Below are 26479 nucleotides of genomic sequence, written 5' to 3' on the forward strand. Positions count from 1 at the left end.
TGTTTTAAAAATTGGGCTGGAATTCCAAAGGTATTTAGGTGCCTTTGAAATGTTACCATTTAATACTAGAGGGAAAAGGTGGATGAGGTCATATCTTTTAGTGGACCAACCTCTGTTGGTGAGGGAGAGAAACTTTTGAACCACACAGAGCTCTCTCTCACCAGCAGGAGCTGGTCCACTAAAAGATATTACCTCGCCCACCCTCTCTTTCTAATATCTTGGGACTGAGAAAGCTACAACACTGCATACAACCGCTTAATACTACTTTATCTTAGGACTGGTGGGTTTTGTTTGTTTTTTAACTTTTGAAATAGTAAATCCGTAATAGGTATCTAGAGAGTGCACCAAACATGGGCCTGTAATGAGGAGGGGCTTCATTAGAGAATTCCAAAGAAAGAGAAGTTAAGTGGAAATATTCATGCTGAGATAACGCTATGGGGGGAAAAAACATTTTCCTTTTTCTTTTCCTAGCCATATCAGATATTCATGTGTGTGGTCTATTCTTTCTGAAGATAAACAGAATTTATTGTAAGGGTCTCAAAAGGAGCCTAAAAGTGATAGGTGCCCACATACTATTGGAAATCAATGCAAATTGGATATCTAACTCCTTTAGTCTCCTTTGCAGATCTCAGCCCTTTTACATGCAGTCCTTAAAGGACCAGCTTATAACCAAAATAAATGAAATGAAGTAATATTGACGCCTTCATTTCAGAAATAAAGAACCTCTAATTGTGCCACAGTTAGAAAGCATTACTACACTGGTGCCCCAGCTGAACTCACATGATACAATACTGAAGCATGGTAGGAAGAGATGTGACCTTCATTATAATGGGTTTCATGCCTCTGGCTGTTATGCTTTGAACTACAGTATAATTGTAGCTGAGCTGTCATCTACTTACAAGAATTTAATAAGCCTGTGCACTGTAAAAAGTTGAAAAGAAAGCAAGTCATTGTGAGATGAATGTAGGGAGGGACTCAATAGGAGTAGGAAGCTACAAGCTTTGAAATGGTTTCGTAAATGTTTGTCCCCAACCTGCTTTACATCTTTAATATTAAAGACAAAACACCTCTTTTGCCAGTTGCACATATGGTGATAAAAAACACAAATTGGATACAGTTTTGTCAATGATAGAGAGCAGTGAATTCAAAATGGTGGTACGGAACCTCTAGATAACAAAAATAACCCTTCAGCAGATGAAATTTTACATTAATGCTCTGGACTTGCACAGTCTTTCACTGTCTATTCTGAAAAATAGCATTGATTTCCCCTTATTAAAGAACTAATCATGTAACAAATTTGGTTCTGGAACTCCACATTTTGTATTATGCCAGTGCAAAAAAATTCTGAAATTCTCAAAAATGTATTTGTATGTGTTCCCTTTTCTTTTTATAACCTGAGACACGTCTGGCAAGATTTAGCCAAGAGATTTAGAATTCTTCCACCTTCCCCTATATGCAAAGTTCAGTTTTATCTGATATTTCTTCAAGATCCTTTATGATACATACCTGCCACAGTATTAACTGCTACTGAATCTAAAATATTAAGTTGATCGACTAAATTCCTTCTTGTCAGTAGCTTGCTTGGAATGGTAAGACACACTAAATCAATCCTAATTACAGTAGCCATAAGTGCTACCACAAACAGAGACCAAAGGACCCATATTGCACTCTTTCCAGTGCAGAAGACACTGCTTGGATACATTTAGCCACTTACTGTCAGCTTCAGCGCTGTGGCTAATTCAGCCCTCCCAGAACATTTAGTAATTTTTACTTATCCTCTTTCATTTACTAGATTGGGATCAAGATCAACATACTGCTAATCCTGAAATTTAAGAATTATAGTTCAATAAATATTTTTTACATGACTAACGTATGAGAGAGGGAGTTTTACCTCACATGTCCTGTTTTTCATTAACCAGATGGGTTACAGGAGATTGGGAGCCCTGCAGCAAAAGCTGTGGAAAAACAGGATATCAAGTACGTTCTGTAAGATGTATCCAACCCCTGCATGACAATACAAATCGTTCTGTTCATACCAAATATTGCAACAATGATCGTCCAGAAGGCAGAAGGTCTTGCAATCGAGAACTTTGTCCTGCACAGTGGAGGATAGGACCCTGGTCACAGGTAGATAATGATCATAAGTAATTATCAATCGTATTTTTCATATATTTTATAAAGCAGGAAGGGGGGAGTCTTCAGCGAGTTGTCCTGTCCTGCTACTGCACTGACTGGAAAACTTCTGCTTACCAATGTAGAGCACACTGTATCCACCAGGGCTAATTCAGCCTAGAAGTGAGTATAGGTGGGGGTAATGGCAGTATGACCAGCAGTAAAACACCTAGCAATTTGTTCAGAAGTAATGCTGTTTGATTTGGCTCCCATGAGCCAGATCTTTCTGGTCTGAGTTGCAGTTTCAGAAAGAAAGGAAGTGGCGCCTCCAGCATTTCTCTTCTGTTTGTTTCTTCAACTATTTCACCAAATGACACTGCTCGGAGAAAAATAATACAGTAGATTGGTGTCATGCCTTTTTCTTTTTTCCCTAAAGTCCTTTAGGGACATGGCTGGGTTTTTTAGAAGTGCCTAAGGGAGTTAGGCACCTAACCTTATTGCAATTAAATGGGCATTGGGCATCTTTGACAAAGAAAAGGCATTATGAGGGAAGGTTACAAGTATTGAGTAAAAGGGATTGCAGGCTGGTTGTTCTTCCAATGCTACTTTTTCCATACAGAGGTGTTAGGTACAAAGCAGAGCCAATGGTTCTAGCAAAGTACCAGGAGTCGGGAATTTTAAGCTCCCTGTTCCTGACTCTTCCACTAACATAGTGTGCAACTTTGTAAGTGTGCACTTACCCTCATTGTACTCGGTTTCCCCAGGTGTAAAGTATTTACCAACTTCCCAGGAGCGCTGCAAGGCTTGATCTATTCATGTTTGTAAAGTGCTCTGAGCTTATCAGCTGGAAGGAGAGATGCAAGTGCAATGTAGTGGCATTACATGTCAATCTACTCAAATTGAAAAGATACCATACATCAAAATTATCTTTCATGGTGGTTCTCCATGAAGCAATTTACAAAGTATAGCTGTATCTGTAGGTACAACATTTGATTTTAGATCTCTGCTATACCAATAGGAGCCATAGGATTGTTTTTTTTCTTCGTGGCTTTCATAAGAATTGTAAGCAATACAGTTCAGGGTAAGTGCGGTGACTAGATGCATATAGTCTTATTCATATGCTGCTTGGACTTTGAGCTCTTCTAAGGAGGGATTGTGTTTTCAGTGGGCTCTCACCAGGGTTGGAGGGGTTTGTGAATGTGATAATGTGGTCAGGTCAAATTATGTACCATTACATAGCTGGACTGCAGTCCAAGACAAAAAGAATTCCTAATAAATCATGTGCAAAAGATGAATCAAGGCCTAATTTGTGCATTTTCTCCCCAGTGCTCTGTAACTTGTGGTAACGGCACACAGGAACGGCAGGTTTTGTGCAAGACGAGAGACAATGCTAGTGGCTATTGTAAAGAAGACAAACCGGAAACAATGAGGATCTGCAGACTATCTCTATGCCCCAGTAAGCACTGTGCTCTTTGTTCTTGTGACTGGCATGTTTTGCTAATTTTGAAAATATTCTTTCAGTTAAATGTGGTTAAGCAGTGAAGCCCTCCTTAACTGAATTCACATTCATGCAAGAGATTAATTTGTATTCAGCAATATGTGCCAGGGGTTTCGAGTGTCAATGAGATTGTGGACCTGTAAGTGCTTTGTGTGGCTAGCATACTTTCTATGCCTAATTATTTCGCAGTGATATGGGACACTAGCCAACCCAGCTGCTACGATATTGCAGGCCAGAAGCCCAGAGAACACTAAGGTGGAATTATGGGAACTGCTGCTGCTCAGTGCCAGTGATTCTGAGAAGTCTTGGGATTGGCCAGAGTGTGGTGGGGTGGTACCCATTAAAAGCAGCAATATGTGGAAGTGGGCCTCTTCTTGCTCCATCTCCCACCAATCACATCTCAGGGCTGTTGCTCTCTTCCTGTCACTTCTGTCAAGACAGGTCATCTTTAGGAGTTATCACATATTTGTGTCCACTGAGCTTTTCCTGTCCTCACTGGCTTTTTTGCCATTTGCAAATGTTGCCTGTGAGGTCATTTAAAAATGATAAAATTATATCATTTTACACTTTATTATTATTCAATAATTGTTGTTCTCAATAGTACTGATGTTTTGCTAAGTAGAAATATGGCCTTGGAGTTAGCCTGTTGACTTAAGAAGAGTATCACTTACATATACCACATGAAAGATCCTAAAGAGTGCAGCTGTTAAACACAAATGTGATGACCCTTAGACTGCAGTACTTGGTAATACTGCTACTGGAAACTGGTGCTTTTCAGTCTTCCTTCCAAGTTTGCTATTACACTCCAAACCCAGGGAGCAAATTATTAATTAATAGCAAATTGAAAAAAAGACATCAACTATTCAATTATTCTAAAAGATACCAACCTAACAACATTCTAGTCTTTCTCGCTGCTACTTTTTTCACTCAAGCCAGTTCAATTTGATCCAGTTATGACATAGTAAAGCTACTAATGTTAATACATTTTGTGCTTACATTTTTTCCTCTATTCCAGGAAATGTTTCTGATCCATCAAAGAAAACCTACATGATACAATGGCTGTCAAGACCAGATGGAGATTATCCCATCCAGAAAATATCTTCAAGTAAAAGACCCATTTATAACTCTGCCTTTGCCCTTAAATGCATGCCACATCAAATGTGGACTTTGCCTTTTGCTCTTTTCCTCTCTATATATGGAAAATTCCCTTGACTTTGCCAAGTTAAATCTTCGGCTGAATCTTTTTTCCGCACTGGGCCCTTGGTGCGCAGTGTCTTTCTTCTCTGGAGCTCGTGCACCAATGATGGCGGAGGTCTTGGAGTTGTTGGATGTGTGAAGTAGGATCTCTGCAGTATGTTGCACTCCTCTGAAAGGGAGCTGGGGTCAGTTTGCTTGTTGGTTGGTGATGGTGAAAAAAGGCTTACCGGTTCATGATGTTCAGTTTGATAGCAAAACTGAGAACTTATTGTGAATGTGATCACATCACAATAATGACACCTTGTAGTGCTAAAGTTCTCCTTTATCTAAAGGCTCTGAATCTCATAACACGCTAGTTTTCCTTTTGGGGTAGTTTGTTGGATGAAAGAATTCATTCCATTTTCCGTTGCAGTGTCATTGCTTACTTACCCATGCTGCTCAAATTTATTCCTAATTTAATAACTGTTTGTTTTTGTGAAGAGCTTATTATTACAAGTAGCTCCATTTCTGTTGATATTTTAAATGCTGCTATTGTGCTGTACACTTTCTTCAAACTCCTACCTGTTCTGAATATGTTCTTTTCAAAAGCTGCAAGGTTCTTTTTTTCTGCATACCATTTTGCCAGAGTTTTGCATATTTTTCCTACGTTTTGTTAAATGTAAGTGGTCCAAGCTATAAAGGTTTGTTGGTGGTGGTGTATTTTTAAACATAGTTGAGGCAATATGACATTTTCATTGACTATGATGTCTCAAGTTGCTCTGCGTTGAACTACTTAGGATCATTACATCCATTGGTCTTTTTTCACCATATGCATGTTTGACTTGATTGGTATGATTGTGTGTGTGTGTGTGTGTTCTATATATGTGTCAACTGGCAAACATAACAGTGTGAACAACTACAGAATTACCTCAATTTTTATTGCTTTTTTTTGCATAGGAAAAAATAAATTTTAGAAAAATGCCTTAATGTTTAAATGTAATGGCATTAAGTACCAGATCCGGCTTTAAATACAAACAGTACACTGGAAACATGAGTTAATCTTCATAAACAGCATTTTTACTTGAATGATAAAATATTGGAAGGAAGTAAATTTAATCAAAGGTTAATTTGCACAGGCCGTGTACATTTCATAAAGAAAAGGTCATTTATTTAATGTCTCAAAATTTAATTGCCATTGTTGCTTCACCTTATGTGTTTGTGTTGGAAGATTTGGAATTCACTATGCATAAAACCATTTGTGACATCAAGTAATAGTAGAAGTATATAAATTTTTAAACACCAGTCTTTGAGTTATATAGTAAATTGCTACCTTATTCCACTGATCCTATCCTTTAGAAAGGTGGCACTTCCAAATCTTTGGCTCTTCAGCAATGTAGCACTTCAAACTTGTCATTATCATGTGATCACATATTTAAACTTTGCTGTTAATATGATAATTTCTGGAAACATGTTAATAATTTACATGACAAGATGAAAAAGCAAAGACACATCCCTGGCACTGAATACTGTTATGTAAAATAATTGGTGTTTAACTGTATAAATATATTCATGACTGTTACCTTTAAATAGACAAATGTTTAGTGATGTTTCAAGATCTGGGTGGCTATAGAGAATGGTGCAATAAGGTATCTGGGCATTGTGCACTATGTCTATATGCACTTTGGTTTATCAGGGATATTTTATTAGTGTTTTGTATGTATTGAACATTAATATTAAAGATGTGCCAATTCATTTTGCTTTCCAATATTTTTATTAGACCAATTTAATGTGTACCAAAGTGACTTTGAAACTGACTTATTTTTTTCTTAGTTATGATTTGAAGTCATACTGCCAGTCTGTCATGCATACTGCAAATAAAACAAAAGTTCAGCACATCTGACTATTTTGGTTTGGAAAGATAATATACATTTCATTTTGATCTTCATGAGTTACAAGGTTTTGGAAATTTATTCATGTAAAATATGAAACTAAACTTTTTCAGATACTGGAATTTGATTCTCGTGTAATTTTTATGCTTGATCACTTCATGTTTTTGCTAAAAAAAAAAAAAAGGCATTTTTCTAAACAGGCATCTACTGACTCTTATAATATATAGACTAGAATGGCTGTGCCTTTTGAACCTAAATTTAAATGTTAGCTTGCAGAAAATTCAACAGGTACTATATATTTGGAAAAGCTTGTACTAAAGCCACACAGGGCAAAATGTTCAAAGGGGCCTCACGCATAAAGAAAGTTTTATAGATCATGTTAAGTTTTGCATGCAAAAACTTGCACACACTAAATTGCATCTGCAGGCTTGAAGCCGCTTTGAAAATTTGTCCAAAACTCAATTACTATTCTCAGATTTCCAAGAAGGGGTTCCTTCTGGTTGTTGTCTCAGTTTATCATCTGAAAATAAACTGACAAATTAAAATAAGAACCATATTTTTGTTTTTCTATAGAAAATGCAATAATCAATGGATAAATGGGTTAGTTTAAAGACAAGTAATTTGTCTTGTCAATCAACTCTAGCTTTTCAAAGCAAGAGGAATAGTTATTAGCATATGCTAGACTGATATGTTTGCCAATTAAACACTATAACTCCCTATATTTTTAACTGAGCATGAATGAAGAGCTGACACCTGTGCTTTCTAAATTCACATAATATTTCTGAATCTGTAGTGGTGCTGTAATTTGCTGAAATGTTGCTGAGCGCTTAAATAAAAGGGTGGCAAAGTATGGTATCAGTAATGCTAAACATATGTGGCTTTATGTATATTCTGCAATCAGGTATACTGTGAATTAAGGCAAGTATTTGAAATTATACATCTTGTCCTATAAGAGTTCACAACAACTTCTGTTATCATTACTAGTCAATAGGTCTGATTGTGTTCCCATGGTAATGCAGGGACTCTCACCTACAGGTGGCTCGTGGGTTACTGCAGAAGAGGGCCCCGGGGCTTATAAAGTTACAGTCAGCATTGTGGCTACTGAGAAAATAACTTGTCACTAACCATTCAAAAAGTGTTGTTCTAACCTGCCCTCTTCCTCAGCACGTTCCCCCAGTCTGGGTTTATTTCGGTGGCAGGAATTAATGTAATTCTGTTTGTTGTCTTGCCGAGAACCAGGAGGTACTGGGGCACTGCAACCATCACACTGCTGCTAGCGTAGTGAACAGAACACAGAGAGCCTGTAGAACTGTGTCCATGCAGGGGGGACAGACAGCTTGCTGTCCCTGACGCGCAGTGACTCCTCTGTGGGTAAAAGGGAGACAGGTGGAAAGCCCCAGCCTTGTTAGCTTCCACTGGCCAAGAACTACTGATTAAAGATTGCACCCCAGCCAGTCTGCCCGGGGGGGGAACAAGGATTTTAGTGGTTTCAGACTAGACTTGGATAAATGCTTAAGAAGAAGAATATGGCTAACCCCCCTAATCTTAAACTTTGCCACATGCAGTTCACTGATACCAGGATCTGGCCCAGTGCATTCACTGTGACTCATTCAGACTAGGTGATCTAAATAATCCCTTCTGGCCTTAACATCTGTTAATTATCCTGGTTTAATCTTTATTAGGTGTCTTCATTCCCTGATTTACAGAAGTCAGGGATTTGCAGTGAGTCTCCCAGTCACTAATGTCAGTTAGCACAGTTCTACCTCGCTTGTGTAAAAAGCTCACCATATTCCAAGTTCCTCCTTAAAGGCAGAAAAGGTTTGCTCCAAAGTCTTCACAGTTCTCGTAGGCAAGATAACCATTTAGGAGATGCCACCACTTTCAGACTGAATGCTAGACAGCTGAGCAAGAAATGACTTCCATATAAATTATTTTAAATTAGAAGCTATATACAGCCTCAGCCAAGACTACAGCTTTTTGAAGCTCAGATATAGGCATATAGAAGTAAACCCAAGGCTGAGATTAGCGGCTTTTTACATTTTAATTCCTCCTCATTTTTAATTAAGTCACTGTTACTCTGCATAACAGCATATAAAAGGAGTGAAGGAATAAAGAGCTCCAGAGTAAAATTTGTGACTTAAGCTATTTGTGGGCTTAAGGTGGAACTCTGGAGTAACAACATAGCATTAGTAAGGATGTTATAGTTCACGACAATGCAGTGAACTCATGTCACTGCCACAGCTTAGTGTTAGTATAGCATAAGGGAAAGGTGTGGGGTGCTTGGATTTATCATAGAGATGGGTCCAACATGCAAAATTCAGATCTGGCTTTGATCACCCTAGAGTTTGATGGTGTCAGGATTTAGGGTCTCGGTTACACCTGCTATAATTAAAAGGGTCCATTTGTCAAATTCCCAGCCCAGTTTGTATTTCCAACCCTGCCCCCATTGCCAAAGCCTGAGTGTGTCTGTTGCTGATTTTATAGGATACGACTTTAAATGTTCTTCTAGGATAAGACTTCCTCCACGTGCTGTTTATTTACCTTTCCTCTTTCTCTCTTTCAGGGGAACGTTGCCAAGGAGACAAGTCCATGTTTTGTCGCATGGAAGTTCTCTCTCGTTACTGCTCAATTCCTGGTTACAATAAGCTGTGTTGCAAGTCCTGTAATATGTATAACAACATAACAGAGGATAATAATGTAACTGATTCTAACCTAAATAAGAACAACATTGAGGAGAATCTCCTGCCTACTCTCACTCCTCCTACTGGGGTGGTTGTCATGCAGGCTACCGCTGGTCCTCCTCTGGTTTCCAACTCAAACGTCACCCATTCCAATGCAACTGAGGACCACCCAGAAATTAATGCGGTAGACGTGCCATATAAAATCGATGGGCTGGACAACGAAGTACCGCAGCACAACCTCATCCCACGGAGGAGGCTGCATTACGAAAGGACAAAGAACCAAAGAATTCAGGAGCTGATCGCTGAGAAAAGAAAGAGGGAGACCATTAGTAAGCTACATTAAAATGGAAATACGGCACAGACGACATTTTTCTCTCTTATAGAGATGTTACCACCACCATCGTAATGCCCATGTCATACAAACTAGAGAAAGAAAAAAGCGGTGCTATGGCAGAAATGCCAAATTCTAAAGCCTAAAACAAACAGGAATGTAAGATTGTTTCAGAACGCTCGTTGAAACTTTCTGATGGCTAGGGTTCCAGGGTGCTATAACGTACTAGTGCAATATCAGTACAGTATTTCACTGAATCCACACAAACCTATTACCTAGCCCAGATCAGCCGGTTTATGGATTATGGGCTCTTTTCACTCCTCAATGCCTTGCATAACTCCTAGGGAATCCTAATGGGAGTTGCATTCAACAGGGAGGAGAACAGAGTCCATTACCTACACATGCCTTTAATAGTGACAACCAGTTGATCAAGAGAAGTATTGCATCAAACCATACAATAAATTACTCCCAGATTCAGGATGGTATTTAAGTACATGCATGACTTTAAACATGTAAGTAGTCCCCCTTCCTTAAATGGAACTATTCTCATGGCTACACTTACCTACCTTTCTTAACTGGAACATTACATTTGAGATTCTTTGTACATCACATATTTAATCTAAGTTCAGAACTGATAACCAGTAGTTTGCATGTTCCCATAAATAATTTCAAAGCATTTTTATCTATAAAAATGATTTACTATTTGACTGGACCTATATAATTTAGACTGACAATGTCCTAATCTTTTGTTTGAGTATCTTTATTTCATAGACTTTAAACTCCTGTTATACAATATCCCCAATGGTTTTAGTTGACATTCTTTTCAGTCTACCTTTTATCAACACTCTGTTTAACTTAAAATGACCGGAGTCTCTTTTCCTTTCCTTTCCTTTGGTGCTTCATGAAGAAAGTGTAATTGTGTATGTTAACATTTTTCATGGTACAATGTTATGTCATTCTGAAGGAACACATTGTGTTATCAATCTTTCCTTAGGACAGCTCTGTTGCAGCAGAAGTGAACAATTGTTCATCATGCTTATATGTAAACACAGTACCAAGTGTGCTTAGAGCTTAGTAGCCTGACAGCCCTTTGAGTACTTCCTTTCCCTATAATGTCTTCTGATAGCTGAGGGCAACCTCATCATTTTCCATAGCTCATTCTGGACGGCTCGTAAGTAGAAGACATTCGGCGTGGTTGTTTGTACCTTTTGGCGAGGCCATGCCTGCTTTCAAATGCCTCTATATAATGCAAGGATGTTACCAGCCACCTTACAGGATAAATTAATGTGTACAGTAGGTACTGAGCATTTGAGCCAAAGACCACTAAGCTCCGTGGAAAGACTCCCATTGACTTCAATGGGTTTTGCAAACCCTGGAATACTGTATGAGTAGGAATTAAAACCTGTGTTTGTGGGGTTTATTAATTTTGCTCTTGCCTAGTGGGTTGACTTTCCCTTGTCTGCTCAAGCTTGTTAATATTTTCCAGGGGATAAGGTCTCTTTGAAAGTGTCATTTCACATAGAAAAGATATGCAGGGGTTAGGGCTGCCTTGACACTGCCAGTTCACATAGAAAAGGCAACTGAGCTGTGGCAAAATGCTCTCAATTCAAATTTTTGATCTTGAATTAAGAAGATACAAGGTGGTGGTCTCATTTGCAGAGCTAGTTTGGACATATGCTATATAGCTTAGTTGCTGGTGATGCAATGTTGAGCCTGGCAGCCAGGCCCTCACTGAAAAGGAAAACCCCAACTTACTTTCTGCTGTCCATGCTGGGGCCCCCATTTCTACTTTTAAATGTTGTGAGCGAATGGCTCACCTAGCTTCCATTGCAAAGTATCCCAGTTTAGACTGGAAAGAGGCAGCACTAAAAGTAGCCCTAAGTGCACTGAATTATTGAAACCAGCCGCTGAATCTATGCCCAGAAACTGTTGACAGGACAAGAGCCAAGGTTTAACCAAAATAATTTACAAAGAATATTAGACCAAGTAGTAGAGAATGGGGTCAATTTTATCCCTGGTATAATGCCATCAGCTTCACTTCCTCACGGGAAGGTGTGGAGATCAATTCAAAGCACTGTCTGAGCACTTCAGAAGCATTAAATGATAGGGGCATATATAACAACCTAAATTGACAGAAGTTACATCAGGGCTTGCTACAGGTCAAGACTCTTGTAAGATCCCTGTGCTCATGGCATCTGGAGATGCACAGGTTTCAGGGTTCAAAGTATTGGCTTAAGGAGCTATGATGCATTAGCAAACTCAGAAACCTCTTTAAAGGAGTTAACTGCTAGAGGGGGACAAAGATCCACACCCTCCCCGTCTACACTATACTTACACAGCCTCTTCTATTCTTTTCCTACACTGACCTCTTCTCTTGTGGGAGCACGTTCCACTAAAGCATGGGTTTCTTTTTGGTTCTAAAAAATAAAATTAAAGGTCCATATTGTGAAAACACAAACAGGCTGGGTTGGTGCATGCGTTAGGTCAGTTGGTTGAATTAACGGTTCAGATGAAGACAAGAATTCAGAGAAGGGAAGAACTGTCTTAATATCAAACAGTTCTTACATTTGACCCACAATGCTATCTTATACAATCCCCAAATGCATACAGTCTACCAAAAGCTTGGACAGAAGTGGGGCAACTACCAGTTTTGGCAAGGAGGAGAAAAGGCCAAAGAGACAGCAGGAAAATATCATTTGCAGGTGGGGGGGGGGTGTGTACACACCCATTCTTTTTATGATGGAGGAGAGAAGTATGAAGGAAGCTAGGCAGTGCAGAGAGGAGGAAAGGGGAAGAAGTGGGTGCAGCTGCTGGCTGAAGACAGTAGGGTGAGTTTTCATGATTGCAGAGCTACTTTACCTTAGCTAAGGGTTGTGATTTTACACCACATGCTCAAAGTGGTGAGGTTGCTAGCTGTGGTCATGGCTCATACCTAGGGTGAGTTTGGCACACCTCAGATGCAACCCCAATAGGTATATTAATATTTGGCTCAGCGCCTGCATGCTTAGCCCCATGTGCCATCAAAGGAGGAGATGCCAGCAGCTGTACACACCTGTAACAGAGGCACAAAGTTATTATTAATCATATTTATTACATTGTCACCTAAGGATCAACCAAGAATCCCCCCCAACTTGTGCTAGGCACTGCATAGAGCAGTCAAAAGGCCCTGCCATGAGATGCTGACTGATAAAGAGATGAGACAGACAGCCTTTCCCTGTGTGCTCCCAAGCATTGCTGAGTGTGACTGGGCTGTCTGTTAGGTGCCTGCAGCCAAGCGCAGGCCTGACCATGTATGTGGGAGTTTAACATTATGCAGCTGCCACCCCTGAGGCTTTCAGTGCCTGTAACAAGTTTAATCTGACAGTCCCTCACAGTCCAGTTCAGAGGCTGTCACTGTGCATATGCATAAAATAGAAAAGTGAAGTCATGAGCTCCAAAAAGGAAAAACTGGGCAACTTATCTCCAAAAGTCTTAGCTAAAACAGCCCTAGTTCAGCTGCTATGCATAAAATCTAGATTCAGGACAAAGCAGGGTAGGTTTGAATTCACAGCTTGTAGAAAAATGAGCTATTTTATGCTTTTTGAGTTTCCCCTACTCTGTTGTGACAGTTCAACTTAAAGAATACTCTCCTCTGTCCCTTTATCACCCTAAACATATAACTTTAGGTCTGTGAGGGCAATACAATAAACAAGGAACCCCACTCTAACATAGCCAAACAGCATATCCAGTCACGCAGTAAACTAGACAAACCTATTTGTGGGGAAACCTTGAAGGCTTTGGAGCTATGGAGGTCTCCACCTCCCCAAAATTCTTCTCCCTCCAACAGACCATGTGACCCCTTTCTCCCCACCCCCTTCCCTGCATCCTAAGTGTTGCCCAGCACATAGTCTGGAAGAAATCCCCCACCCCAAATCTTTGTTTTCCTTGACTAGACTCCTCATGGGGGGAGGAGTTGATGGACACTTGCAAAATTCATTTGGTGGCTTTGATGGATAACAGCCCTGTACTGTCCTCTGGCACCTTCTGGGGTCATATTTCCTTCTTCACATACAGACATGAGAGAACATATTTAAATGGTTTCTGCTGCTCCTGAGTGCATGGAATAGGTTTAGCAAGCCAGGGTATCCAGGAAGAAATACATGACAAAAACCCCACAACTCAAAAGTTACCCTACAATTTGCCCATTACCTTCATAGAGAGGGTGGAATGTTGTGTGTCAGAATCTGATGGAAAAGCTACATTTTCACTGAAACATCCCACCCTAGGAAAGAGCAAATTCAGGGCGGGGGAAGGTGTCTGCTTTTCTGTATCATTTTGCACAGCTCTACCCTGCACCCATGGTTTGCAAAGTAGCAAATGACTAGATGCATTCTGGCTTATGTTAGAACTATAGGAGAGCCAGGGCTGAACGCTCTGGAGATGAAACTTTTGTCAACCTCACAAGCTGCATTTTGAGTTTCAAAGCTAGTCCAAAGTTCAGAAACAGTCTTGGCACTTCAACACTTTCCCCCTTCACGAGAATGATTCAGTTCTTAAAATCAAACATATCAAAAAACAAACCAGATTTACCAAGCTCGAGAGAAGCCCATGCTGTATAGTAGAAACAGAACACACTCCACAAAAAGCAAGGCTGGTACTACTATACATATAGTATTCATTAGGGGCCTGACTGAGCCAATGCCCACAACAGTTAATGGGTGTCTTTCCATCACCTTCAATGAGGATTGGACCAGACCTTAGAGTTTCTCTATTTCTGACCTAGAACTCTTTCCTTTTTCAGGCTCTATGAACTGAGTTTTCACTCTGCCTTCGCTGTGCTTTATTTTTGACTATTTTTAATTCCATTGGATCGCTTTTCCAACTTAGGCTTTTTTTTTTTGGCATGAAGTCAGTGACATTTGAACACAAGTCAAACTCTTCAGTCCACACTGGCCAGTATCTTACCCTCCTGAACAATGAGGGTTTGCCCTGCCCTCTGTGAAACAGAGCTGGCTGCCACCTTCTCTTTACAATATTTCCATATGAGAAAGAATCTTACCCGCAGCTATAAGAACTGTAGTCCTTTAAGATGACCATAGTATTTCCAGTTCACAGAGAAGTGAAAAACCTAAATACCTTTCAGGATTTGGGCCACTCAGGTTAAGAGTAACCAACATGGAAGCAATAATTGGGGTCTGGCCCACGGTTGCTTTTGTTCCTTTTCATGTGGTGGAATATGTGGATTGTTTACAGGCCTGTTAAACTTTGGACAGCAGCTTCCTCTTGCACTGCTACTTTTATTAGCATAGCTATAAATTGGGCAAAAACATTTTATTACATGTTCTTTTAATGTTTAACCATCACATAGGCAGTATCTTTTGATGCATCACAACCCCGGGGTACCAATTTAACACAATACCCAGGAATAAAAGAAAGAAATCTAGTTAGTTATAGATCTGGTATTTCTGTAGTGGCCACTGGCTGTCTGATCTGAAAGCTGAAACAGTGTTCTCCCTTAAGAGAAAGGATTTCCTGGTAGGTATTCATACAGTCATGGAGATTAAGGATTATGGGGCCCAAACACCACACCCATTAAATCCAACCACCAAATTAATGCATCCAGATTTTGAACACAAGCCGATCAATTTTCTAAATTAATCTTTCTCAGCTCAGTATCTTAAAGAGACCCTAAAAATTAACAGTATTTCCTTTGGCTCCAATCAACTTCCATTTTTAACTCACCTGATATTCGCTTTAGAATTCCTGTAATCCATGGTATTCGTTCACCAGTCCAGATTTTAACACCTTCCATTCAATATTTAGGTTCTCTCAGTACTCACTTAAAATGCTTTAAGATATTTGAACAGTCTATAAATGGTGCTTTACTAGTACTCAAAGGGTCTGTATGATTTACTTTATTATATAGTGAATTTAATACTTTATATATTCACCTACAATGCACAGTATTAGCTATGTTCGTCTAAATAACTGTATGGCACTGCCATTCAATTACAATACATACATCTTCACCACAATTGGAATGAATAGCCATTTCTTGTATATTAAAATGTATATACAAATTAGAACTTTTAATTTTATAATTTATTAAAGTTCAAAGGTCTGTGTTCTTTTGCAAAAAAGTGTTGGACTTTTCCCTTTGCTGACTCATTTTGTCCAAAGAAACATTGGATGTGGGTGTACTGAGGAAAGCAGGTGGTTTCAGACTCTAGTGAGTGTCTGTTTCCTTTCCTAGATGCTAGGTGTAGTTCATTCCGATCAGGATGGGGTTGCTGCAGAAGTCCTGAGCGCACACACATTGTTACTGGATAAGATGCACAGGGAACATAGGAATTGTCATACAGGATCAAACCAGTGGTGCATCTAATCCAGTTGTTGGTTCCCGCCTCCCCAAAAATGTATGCATCTGATATAGTTTAGGCCCTGACCCAAAGGCCACCAAAATCAGAAGAAAGACTTCCATTGACTCTAGCGGGCTTTGGAGCAGGATTTCATAACACTTTTCAGGATGTTTTTAACAGTAGATTAAAGAGGTAGTTGATATTCTGAATCAGACTATTTTACCTTTAAACATTAAACAGTGTCTGAGGCAGATCCTCCTTGAAACTGAAATCTTAGTTACAGTTTTTATAATTTATCACTTAATTGCAGATTTCTTCACCATTAATGCAACTGAAATTCAGTTTGTTTGGCACTGAAGGTATGTTTACACTGCAATAAAACACCCTCAGCTGGCCGTGTCAGCTGACTTGGGCTTGCAGGACTCAGACTGCAGGGCTATAGAATGCAGTGTAGACCCTCAGGCTTGGGTGGAGCCCCAGCATAGGACCCTGCAAGTGGGGGAAGGTCCCAGAACCCAGGCTCCAGCCTGGGCCCAGATGTCTACACTGCAATTTCATGGCTCTGCAGCCAGAGTCAGCTGACAAAGGTCACCTGCAGCTATTTTATTGCAGTGCAGACGTACCCTCAGAGACCTGAGTTGGAAACTCTTGTAGCTTCACTTTCACTTAATATCCTCAGAGGTTTTCTTTGAGTGGCGGGGACGTATATATTTAAATTTTATTCTAGCTTTCAGGTACAGTAGACATGGGCAGCAGCAGCAAAGCGTTTAACTTGACATGGAAGAGACACACTAAAGAAAAAGCTTGCAAAACTTGCCCCCAGAGCTCTTCTCTGCAATAGAGGCTTCTGCAGATGTTAGTGCAAGAGGCAAAGAGATCATCTTTAACTTATTATCTTCATGGCCTATGTGTGTCTTATTTTCCAGATTCTGACAGTATCTTGTCAAACAGCCTCTTAACCAAAATGCAATCATTGGTTACCAGCATCTGAGCTTCTCAGTGCAACTATTTGCAAGGTACAACTTACGCCATTTAGACATTGTATCTGATTGCACAGAATTTGCCCATATAAAACTGGAGGCCACATTTGAAAAACAGTATCAAGACCTCTGAAGCTCACAAGAGCAGACTGGTAAGATTTCTCATGGAAAGCCTTTACAGTGTAAATGGCTTGGGGATTTTACTTATCTTAGGGCCCAATCCTGATCCTACTGAGGTCAATAGGAGTTTTAGTATTAATTTCAGTGGGAGCAAAATCCAATCAGTATATCATAATTTACAGGCCTGAATAAAGAAATTCACACCATTTTAGATCTTTTTAAACAGAAGAAGAGCCTTGTGGAGATGGGTTGTATGTTGCTATATCAATTTTTTTTTTATTTTCTTTCAAACGTGAAAACAAACAGATCTGATGGCTCAAAATTCAGTGATGGGATACAGAAATGGTCTCTTTCAGGCCACAGGTCTAAAATCAAGCCCAGGAATATTATTGACTAGTAAAAAACTGTGGTTCTTCCTAAAACATTCCAAAGTAATATAAGAGGGTTTAAGTGGTGTGCAGACTTTTAACTTTTAACATAAGAACGGCTGTACTAGGTCAGACCAAAGGTCCATCTAGCCCAGTACCCTGTCTTTCGACAGTGGCCAGTGCCAGGTGCCCCAGAGGGAGAACCACAGCAATTCATGCTATGTCTGACTCAAAAAGAAATGATGTATCACGTGCATGTTTATTTGGGGATGAAGGGAAGTCAGTGGGAGTTGGGAACCTCAATACCTTTGAGGATCTGGGCCCCAGGCTCGGTTCTATAGCTAGCCAAAAAGCAGCGGACCCCAGACATTCACTAGGAAGGGTGTGCTAACTCCTGAGTGTTAGCACTGAGCCAGTACACATCCCCACCCCGACGGTTCTGCACATACTTGTTCAAATGCAAAATCAGTGGCCCCTCCCCCAAACCCTTTTTGAGTTAGCTAGTATGTTCCTGGAAAGCGAGCATGAGAAGGATGGTCTTGTGGTTAAAGTACTGAACGGGGACGCCAGGGTCAGTTGCCAGTTCCGCCAAGACTTCCAACGTGACCTTGGGCAAGTCATTTAGGCCCAGATCCTCGAAAGTATTTAGACACCTTACTGCCACTGAAATCAATGGTAGGGAGTTAGGCACCTAAATATCTTTGCGAATCTGGACCTCTGCTTTCCATCTGTAACATGGGCCTAATACAACTTCCCTTTCTCCCACCTTTTCTCTGGCTTTCTATTCAGTCCCTTCCTCAAAAGAGTTTACAGTCCAGTTCTTGCTCTGTGTCTGTACAGCACCGAGTGCAATGGGGCCCTGATATCGGTTGGGACCGCTACGTGCTCTCAGAATACAAATAATAGAGAACAACAAATCAGGTTACTGCCAGCAATGTTCATGCAATCAGCAAATACAGAAAAACCTCAAACATAAGCATTTGCACTGGAAATCTGATTCTAAGAGTTAAGCTCCCCCCAAAATGAAATGAAACCAACACTGCGCTCCAGTGCTTCATTTGTGCCAGGGCTGCGCACCTCTAGGCTTGACAACTCACAGCCCCGGCACCTCTTTCATTAAAAATTACGCTCTGCTGCTCTCATTTCAAACAATTAATCCTTACAAAGGAATGGCTCACAGCCCACCACCAGACGAAGAATTTTTCTTAAAATAATTTCAAACAACAAATACCTTCAAGAAACAACAGAACTGCGGGTTAAATTCACTGACTACTCACTTGCGATGATTTATCCATTCAGCTCTTTACTCTACACGCATTAAAGCAGAAAGCTATTTGGCACTGCAGGAAAAGGGAACATTAGCATAAGAGATTATTGCTGAAGGCAGAATTCTCCAGCTTGTTTGCATATTCTGCATTCAGACTGTAACCACAAATAGCAAACACATGTATTGGCTGTTTCTGCATGTAAAGTTAGGCCTGGCTCCATAAATCCACAAAAACAAACCCACTCCCTGTGAAATGTTTTACAAAGGTGCTTAAGCCAGTGAAAGCGACATATGAAAGTCAAAAAACCAACAGTTGCTCTGCAGGGTCAACTCGGGTTTTAATTACTGAGCTGTACATTGTTACTGGCCTACAAGCAGGGTTGCCAACTTTCTAATTGCACAAAACCGAATACCCCCTCTCCAGCCCCAGCTTGCTCCATCCCCCTCTTTCACCAGTCTAGGGCAGGGGATTGGGGTGCAGACGGGGGGTGAGGGCTCTGGGGTGGGCTGGGGATGAGAGGTTTGGAGTGCAGGAGGTGGCTCGGGGCAGAGGGTTGGGGGGGTGCAGGCTCCAGGAGGGAGTTTGGCTGTGGGAGGGGACTCCAGGCTGGGGAAGCGGTGCGGGGTCCCGGCGGCGCTTACCGTGGCTCCCAGGTCCCTGCAGTGCAGCCTCTAGGCGCATGGGCGACCAGGGAGGCTCTGCGTGCTGCCCTCGCCCCTGCAGGCGCTGCCCCCCCAGCTCCCGTTGGTTGTGGTTCCCGTCAATGGGAGCTGTGGAGCTGGCACTAGGGGCAGGGTCAGTGCACGGAGCCTCCCGGGCCACCCAAGCGCCAAGGGCCCCGAGGGCCTGGTGGCTGCTTCCAGGGTGTAGCAGGGAGCCTGCCCTAGCCCTGCTCACCGGGAGCCACCCGAGGTAAGCCCATGCCCCAACCCCCTGCTGCACCCCAGAGCCCCCTCCTGCACCCTAAACCCCTCAACCCCAGCCCCCATACTTTCTCCTGCACCCCAACACCCTGCCTCAAGCTGCAGGCCCCTCCCACACACAGAATCCCTCAGCCCCACCCCCCAGCCTGGAACCCCCCCCCTTGCATCCCAAACCCTGCACCCTCACCCCCTCCCACACCTCCTGCCCTGGTGTGGATTTCCACTGGTGTCAGGGAGGAGGCTGCATGGATACAGGGGTCTGTGTGCGTGGATTGCACTGCAGGATCAGGGTTACCCTGAGCAAATATTTTTGTCCTGGAATCAGGGTGCACTTTAGCCCTTCCACTTTCACAGTGTAAAATACACCAATGGAGGATCACACCGCTAACTCCCCTCATGCACCGCTCTGATCACATAAGGAACAGCCCATGAACCTCTCAAAGGTGAGGGAAAATAGCAGTTCGGCAGTTTATTAAAATAGCCTGCCCTTAACGTATCCAATGCGTTTTATAAATTTGACTGACCCCTCTGCTGCTGCAGGGGGGAGGGTAAGACCATCATCTGTCGGTGACCCAGCCCGCTCAACCACCCAACAGCAGAGCTGCAGCACTTGTCAGCCACAGCCACATGCAAACTGCCCTAGGACTGCAGCTGGCAGCAATCTCATCATTTTTATGGCGCCCAGCCCAGCAAAGCACTTGAGCAGACTGAAGTCCATGGGATTACTCACATGCTTGAAGTTAAGCCCATGCTTAAGCAAGTGCTTTGCAGAATCAGCACCATAGAAAGGGACCATGGTCTTCAGGAGCTGTAGGTTCAAGTCCCGGCTCTGCTACAGTGATACTGTGCAGCCTTGGCCCGGTTTTCAAGAGAGTTCTGCACGTATTTAGGTACCAAAATGACTGGTAGCCAGATTTCTGAAAGTGCTCTGCACACTGGCTGGCCAGCTGGCCCTCAGGGGTCTAAATGGGAATTAAGCTCTCTTGAAAATCAGGGGCTAATTGTGGGTGCTGAACCCGCGGCAATCTGGACTGGAGCCCTTCTGAAAATGACTCCGTCTCTCTGCTTTAGCTTCTTTATCTGGAAAATGAGGAGAGCAACGTTTAACTATCTTACCGCAGTGTTGTGAGCCTCAATTCATTAGCATTTTAAAATCTTCTTAGGGAAGATGCTATAGAATGGCAAAATACTATGACAAAAGAATAATGAACTGCAACAAATGCGAGTGTGCAATTTTTAAGCTGGTTTTCAGGAGTGAGGACAGCAGGATATACATCTATAACTCACAACATTTAAATCTGCTAATCCTCACCTATCACCAGCAGAACCCCCCAAATGGCCCTATTTGACAGGACAGCAGCTGGAGGTGTCACATTTATCTCTTCCTTTTTCAGACGCAATGCTTTTGGAATGCGAGCTTTACAAGCACTCTGCCACTAGATGGTGGCATGGGATTGCAAGTAGCGATCCTCTTTCAAAACTCTCCTGTAGTCACAATTGAGGAGAATTCTGCACAGATGAAATGTTGCCCATCATACTCAACCCCAAAGAGGAAACAGGAGAGGTGTCTCTAAACAGACCCATGCCAAGCCTAATTTAAAGAAGGACAGAACACACCCCTCCCTTTTCACTACTCTCACATCTGAGCCACGTGAAATCTTCAGAAAATAAATTACCTCAGTGGAACTCTGCTTTTATGGGAAATTAAATAAAACCAAGTAAAAGACTTTAGCAGAAGGAAGGATTAAGGGATATTAACACTGCAAGGTTTTCAGCACGTTTGGTATCTATTGGCCCTTCCCTTTTACCAAGCAAAATGCCATTATCAAGACTGCAACAAATCTAGAGAAATGAAAAGGTATCAATTAAGTCAGCAATTGGAACCACTAAAATAAAAGCTGGGCACAATTCCCAATGACTCATTCAGCAAATTGAGCCCATTTTTCTGGCTCTGAGCTGTCTGTGAGGAGGAGATGATGTTCTGGAATTTGTTCACTGTTCCCTATTGTTTAACAAATCATTTATGGACCAAAAGACAATTAGTTTTAATTGTTTTGGATGGTGTATGAACAGCTCGCTCTGAGAGTACTCACAATTTACGCAGTGTGATTGGTCACTTAAGTTACAAGGTTTTTTCTGCTCACCCACTGATGACTGAAATTGTATAAAAAGGAGGGAAAGCTGAGAGCTTTCAGGATGGCTGCCAAACTTTTCTGGTGCAAAAGGGGTTTGGGTTGCTGCTTCAGATGAATGCAAATCCCATTCCTGGGGAACCTGAGTGGTCATCCATCCTTTTTCATGAAGCATAGAGATGCTAACTGTGGCTGAATGGTTTTTCAGAACTAGAATCCAGATGTGTAATATCAGTGTAAAATAAGGACCATTTGTTTTCAACAAAGTCATAAATAATACAGAGCCCAGGGAGTGCTACAAATAAAGCCCCAGCCTCTTGAAAGCCTGAATTTCAGGAGATGACCTCTTTGTTGCAAGGCCTAACATTTTGGCATGGTCTACAGCTTCACACATTATATATTGTACATGGATATTTTATGGGATTTTCCTCTGTGTTCCAGTAAGTTAAGTCAACCCTTTCACTATGGTATTCATTTACTACAGTGATGCACAGTCCGAACCACTTCAGTGCATAGTTCCACATATATTTCAAATCTCAACAATCTTAAAATGCTTACAAAAATAAAGAGATGATGCAAGCAAGGAGAACAAAGAAGATCAAAGTGGCTTAGTCCTATTTCCTAATTAAGATGTTTATTGTAATGAAAACATCTTTCATTTAAGAGTACAACGTATGAAGCCCCACTACTAGCCTGCATTTGTCTGGCTCAGAATGAGTGGCGTTGTACTGAAATCATGCTTTACATCTAAGAATCAGGGTTTTTTTTGTTTGTTTGTTTGTTTTTGCAGAGAGGTGGCAAATTTTAAGTGCTACCAATGCATTCTAACAAGTGCAGCTTCTGCCGCAGTAGCACTTCGCATACCTTCCTCTATATGCATGTGATTTGTGTCCCTTTTGGCAGAATCCCAGGAATTCTACCCTTTCTGAGAAGGCACACAACTAAAATGGCACCTACTCGGTGCTGCTGCTCCATTCTTTTCCCTTTGCTGCAGAAATTGGAACCGGAGCATCACCTAATTCCAGTCGTTTCACAGTGGCATGTCTCTATAGTTCTGTTAGGCTCTTTAGAAAATTCACATACTGTCATAAGCAGGGTTTCTTTAGAGCTGGAGGTGTAGGGTTGGTTCTCTGATAAAACTAAGACTGTGGTGTTTTTTGTTTATTTGTTTTTAAAGAAACAAAAAAGTAAAGAATGTTATGGCCCAGATTTTTGGGAGAGCCCAGCAGCTGTCATTGTTCTCACATTCCCACTGGCAGCTGCTGGGTCCTAGCACTTTTCAAATCTGGCCACTATATTTAGGTGCCTAAATGGGAGCTGAATTCTTTTGAAACTCCAGCCCCAAATATGAGGGCTGAGCTCTTAAAGAAGGCCTGGTCTACACTTAAAATTTACACCGACCTAGCTAGGTCACTCAGGAGTGTGAAAAATTCACGCTCCTGAGCACCGTAATTAAGCTGACCTAACTCCTGGTATAGAGGCGGCTAAGTTGACAGAAGAACTATTTGTTTGACTTTGCTGCTGCTGCTCAGAGAGGTGGATGTCCTACAGAGATGGAAAAATTCCTTCTGTTGCTGTGGGAAGCATCTACACTACGGCTAGGGTGACCAGATGTCCCGTTTTTATAGGGACAGTCCCATTTTTGGGACTTTTCCTTATATAGGCGCCTATTACTCCCACGCCCTGTCCCATTTTTTCCCCCCACAGTTGCTATCTGGTCACCCACCACAACTGCCATGCTGTAGCGCAAACATGGCCAAAGTCTGGCCTTACAATAATGTTAAGGGTTTGGGTTTAAGCTATCACCACCTGGAAATTCAAAGTTAAGGTCCAAGCAGGAGATTTTCAAAACTTTCATTAAAACCCCATGGAACTGGTGTTCCTAAACCCAGATGGCATTTAGACACCTCACATTCAGTGACTTCAATAGGAGTCAGTTAGGTACCTACAGCCCAGATCCTCAAAAGTATTTAGGTACTCCTGAAATCCCTCCAGGATCCCATCCTGGGTACCAGGCTGAGTTCAGGTGTGGCCAACAGCTCACTCCAGAACAGTGAAAGACCTTTTATACCATGCTGCAATAACCAAGAAGAGGCAAAGAATTTTATCGTTAACTATCAACTTCCTTTTTTCCAAGAGTTTAAGCTGTAACCACCATTTTATTTCCCCACTCCCTTTGTGAATTGATTATGGTATTTGAACAGCTTTCTTTCAATAGTTATTGCGAAATCTGCAGCCAGTGCTACAATTGCTGGTAAAAGTGCTCCATCCAATTCCATCGAGTTAATATCAAACTGTTCATTAATGTTTCACAGCAATGTCTTTAGTACATACCACTGTATCTGCCATCTGTAATGCACAAGAGGTTAATGGTCTGTATTAATATAATTAATAAAAGGAATGTCTGGAATCTGACATAAATCAGCTCAAACTGTCATTAAAATTTCATGGTAAAGAAAAAGAAAGTATGAGAGAGAGAGAAGCAGCTTCATGTCCCAAGGCTTTTAGGAACATAGGCATTGCCACACAGGACCAGACCTGAGGGTTATCTAGCCCAGTAACGTGTCTGATAGTAGGCAGCATGACATGCTTCAAAGAAGGTGTAAGAACCCCACAGTAGCCTCATCTGGGATAGTTCGAGTGTTATCCTCTTAACCCTTAATAACTACAGATTGGCTTAAATCCTGAAGAATGAGATATAATATCCCTCCTGAAACCCTAAGTATCTACTAGAACTGTGAACAGTTACCCCTATAAAAAGTCCAGTACCTCATCTCTCTCATTCAGTAACTAAGAGGAAATTAAGTGCTAAAACTAGTCAAGCAATAATGGCTTTGTTTTCCGGACGCTTTTTGGAACAACTTAGGTCTTGTCTACACTGCAGACCTATATTTACTACATCGCTCCGGGGTGTGAAAAATCCACACCCCTGAGCAACAGTTATACCAGCCTCACCCCCTGTGTAGACAGATGGGAGAGCTTCTCCTGCTAACATAGCTACTGCCGCTCGTTGGGGGTAGTTTAATTATGCCGATGGGAGAGCTCTCTCTTGTCGGCATACAGCAGCTACATGCAAGATCTTACGGTGGCGCAAATGCATCGGTACAGCAGTGCCACTGTAAGCTCTCTAGTGTAGACGTGTCCTCTGCTGAGGGGAGAGTTCTCTCCCATCGGCTTAGAGCGTCTTTATTAAAGCGCAGGGGCGGCGCTGCTGCACCAATGCAGCATTTTAAGTGTACGCGATTCCAGTGTGGCCAACGCTCAGGGCTGATCAAGAATCCCACAAGAGTTGATATTTTATTGAAAGCCCCAGCTCCTGGCGGTGAGTGATTATGCAAGAATCTCAGCTCTCATTGGCCAGACTTGCGAGGCCTTCGCTCAGCGTGCTGGCATCTCTCTGTTTGGATGTGACATGGTAACTTTTGAACATGGCAGCTGATCAATTCCAAAAATGTCAGGGAATGGTCTAGGCCAGTGGTTTTTCACCTGTGGTCTGTGGACCTCTGGGGGTCTGCAGACTATATCTAAGATTTCCAAAGAGGTCTGCACTTCCGTTTGAAGTATTTTAAGGGTCTGCAAATGAAAAAGGGTTGAAAACCATTATTCTAGGCATCACCAGGCAGAACCTCATTGATTTTGGTGACAAATGGAAAAAACGGAAGTGGAGAAATATGGAGCCCATGGCATCTGCTTTACAGCTGACGGGTGTGCTAGCAGGTCTGCAGGTGCCTATAGATCCATGAACTGGTTGACGGCGCCATTAACACCGACTAGCATACCACCACCACGCTCCATTGCAGCTCTACCCCTCGTCCCAACACCTCGAATGGTGGGGAGAGGGGAATGAGGAAGCCCACAGACCCTGGGTATGGGGGCACAGAGAGCCCCTGGCAGTTAGGAACAACAGCTGTGGGCCAGAGCCTCGGCCAGCAGGAGGGAGTGTGAAGTGTCATTCCTTTTGCCCTCCTACCTCTGTCACCCAAAGCTTCCTCCATGCTGGGAGAGAGAGGGGACAGCAGCTGTCTGTCCATCCCTTCCAATCCAGAGAGAAGAGTAGAAAAAGGAGAGACAGACAGAGCCCTGGCACAGGGTGGAGAATAGCAGGAAAAGTGTGGGGGACACAGAGCCCCTGGCATAGGGGGCATCAGGGAGTTCCTCAAACAGAGGGGGCAGGAGGGTCGCACAAGGGGGGCTTTTGATGGGAACTGAGGGATGCCAGGAGCCCCTGGTGTAAGGTAGGCCCACAGAAGCAACCATGTGCGCGACCTCTCCCCACCCCCAGTATTAACACAAGTACCTCATGTTTACAGAGAAAATCTTGAAAATGTGACCTAAGTGCGCTCGAAAGGCTCAGAAACTAAAAGACAAAGAAACTCACTCACTCTCAAAAAAAAATAAAAAAATAAAATAAAATAAATGAATGAATAATGATTTATAATCCCACCTCCTGATTTTTGAGGTCCTGCCTCATGATTCTAGGCTGTTTGAGGCTGGCAGTACTCAAGTTGATAAGAGACACGTTCTGAGCTCTGACAGACTTTGAGGAGGGTCAGCGACGCAGGCCCCCTGCTGCTCTGGAACTCCCAATTAATGCTCCATTTGACTTGTCTGGTCGTTAGACATGCCTTGACATGCATAAGTACAGTGGGTAATTCAATCGGGG

At 42.1% G+C, this 26479-nt stretch overlaps 1 protein-coding gene and 1 long non-coding RNA gene across 15 annotated transcripts in view; one reads left to right on the top strand and one right to left on the bottom strand.

The window, feature by feature from the left end:
- Positions 1-15806, top strand: part of ADAMTS2 (ADAM metallopeptidase with thrombospondin type 1 motif 2) — a 261487-nt gene extending 245681 nt beyond the window's left edge. For all 14 annotated transcript variants that reach the window (XM_043552886.1, XM_043552885.1, XM_043552887.1 and 11 more), the window contains 4 exons: positions 1920-2127; positions 3439-3568; positions 4626-4715; positions 9239-15806. In XM_043552886.1, the coding sequence (XP_043408821.1) occupies positions 1920-2127; positions 3439-3568; positions 4626-4715; positions 9239-9699 (889 nt within the window). In that variant the 3' untranslated portion in view covers positions 9700-15806. The remainder of the gene's footprint in view (positions 1-1919; positions 2128-3438; positions 3569-4625; positions 4716-9238) is intronic.
- LOC122466831 overlaps positions 9217-26479 on the bottom strand; it is a 51450-nt gene continuing 34187 nt past the window's right edge. Inside the window, exon 3 of the long non-coding RNA XR_006292706.1 lies at positions 9217-9335. This is a non-coding gene — a long non-coding RNA (uncharacterized LOC122466831). The remainder of the gene's footprint in view (positions 9336-26479) is intronic.

This window comes from Chelonia mydas, chromosome 8 (assembly GCF_015237465.2).
Source record: "Chelonia mydas isolate rCheMyd1 chromosome 8, rCheMyd1.pri.v2, whole genome shotgun sequence".
Lineage (NCBI taxonomy): Eukaryota > Metazoa > Chordata > Testudines > Cheloniidae > Chelonia > Chelonia mydas.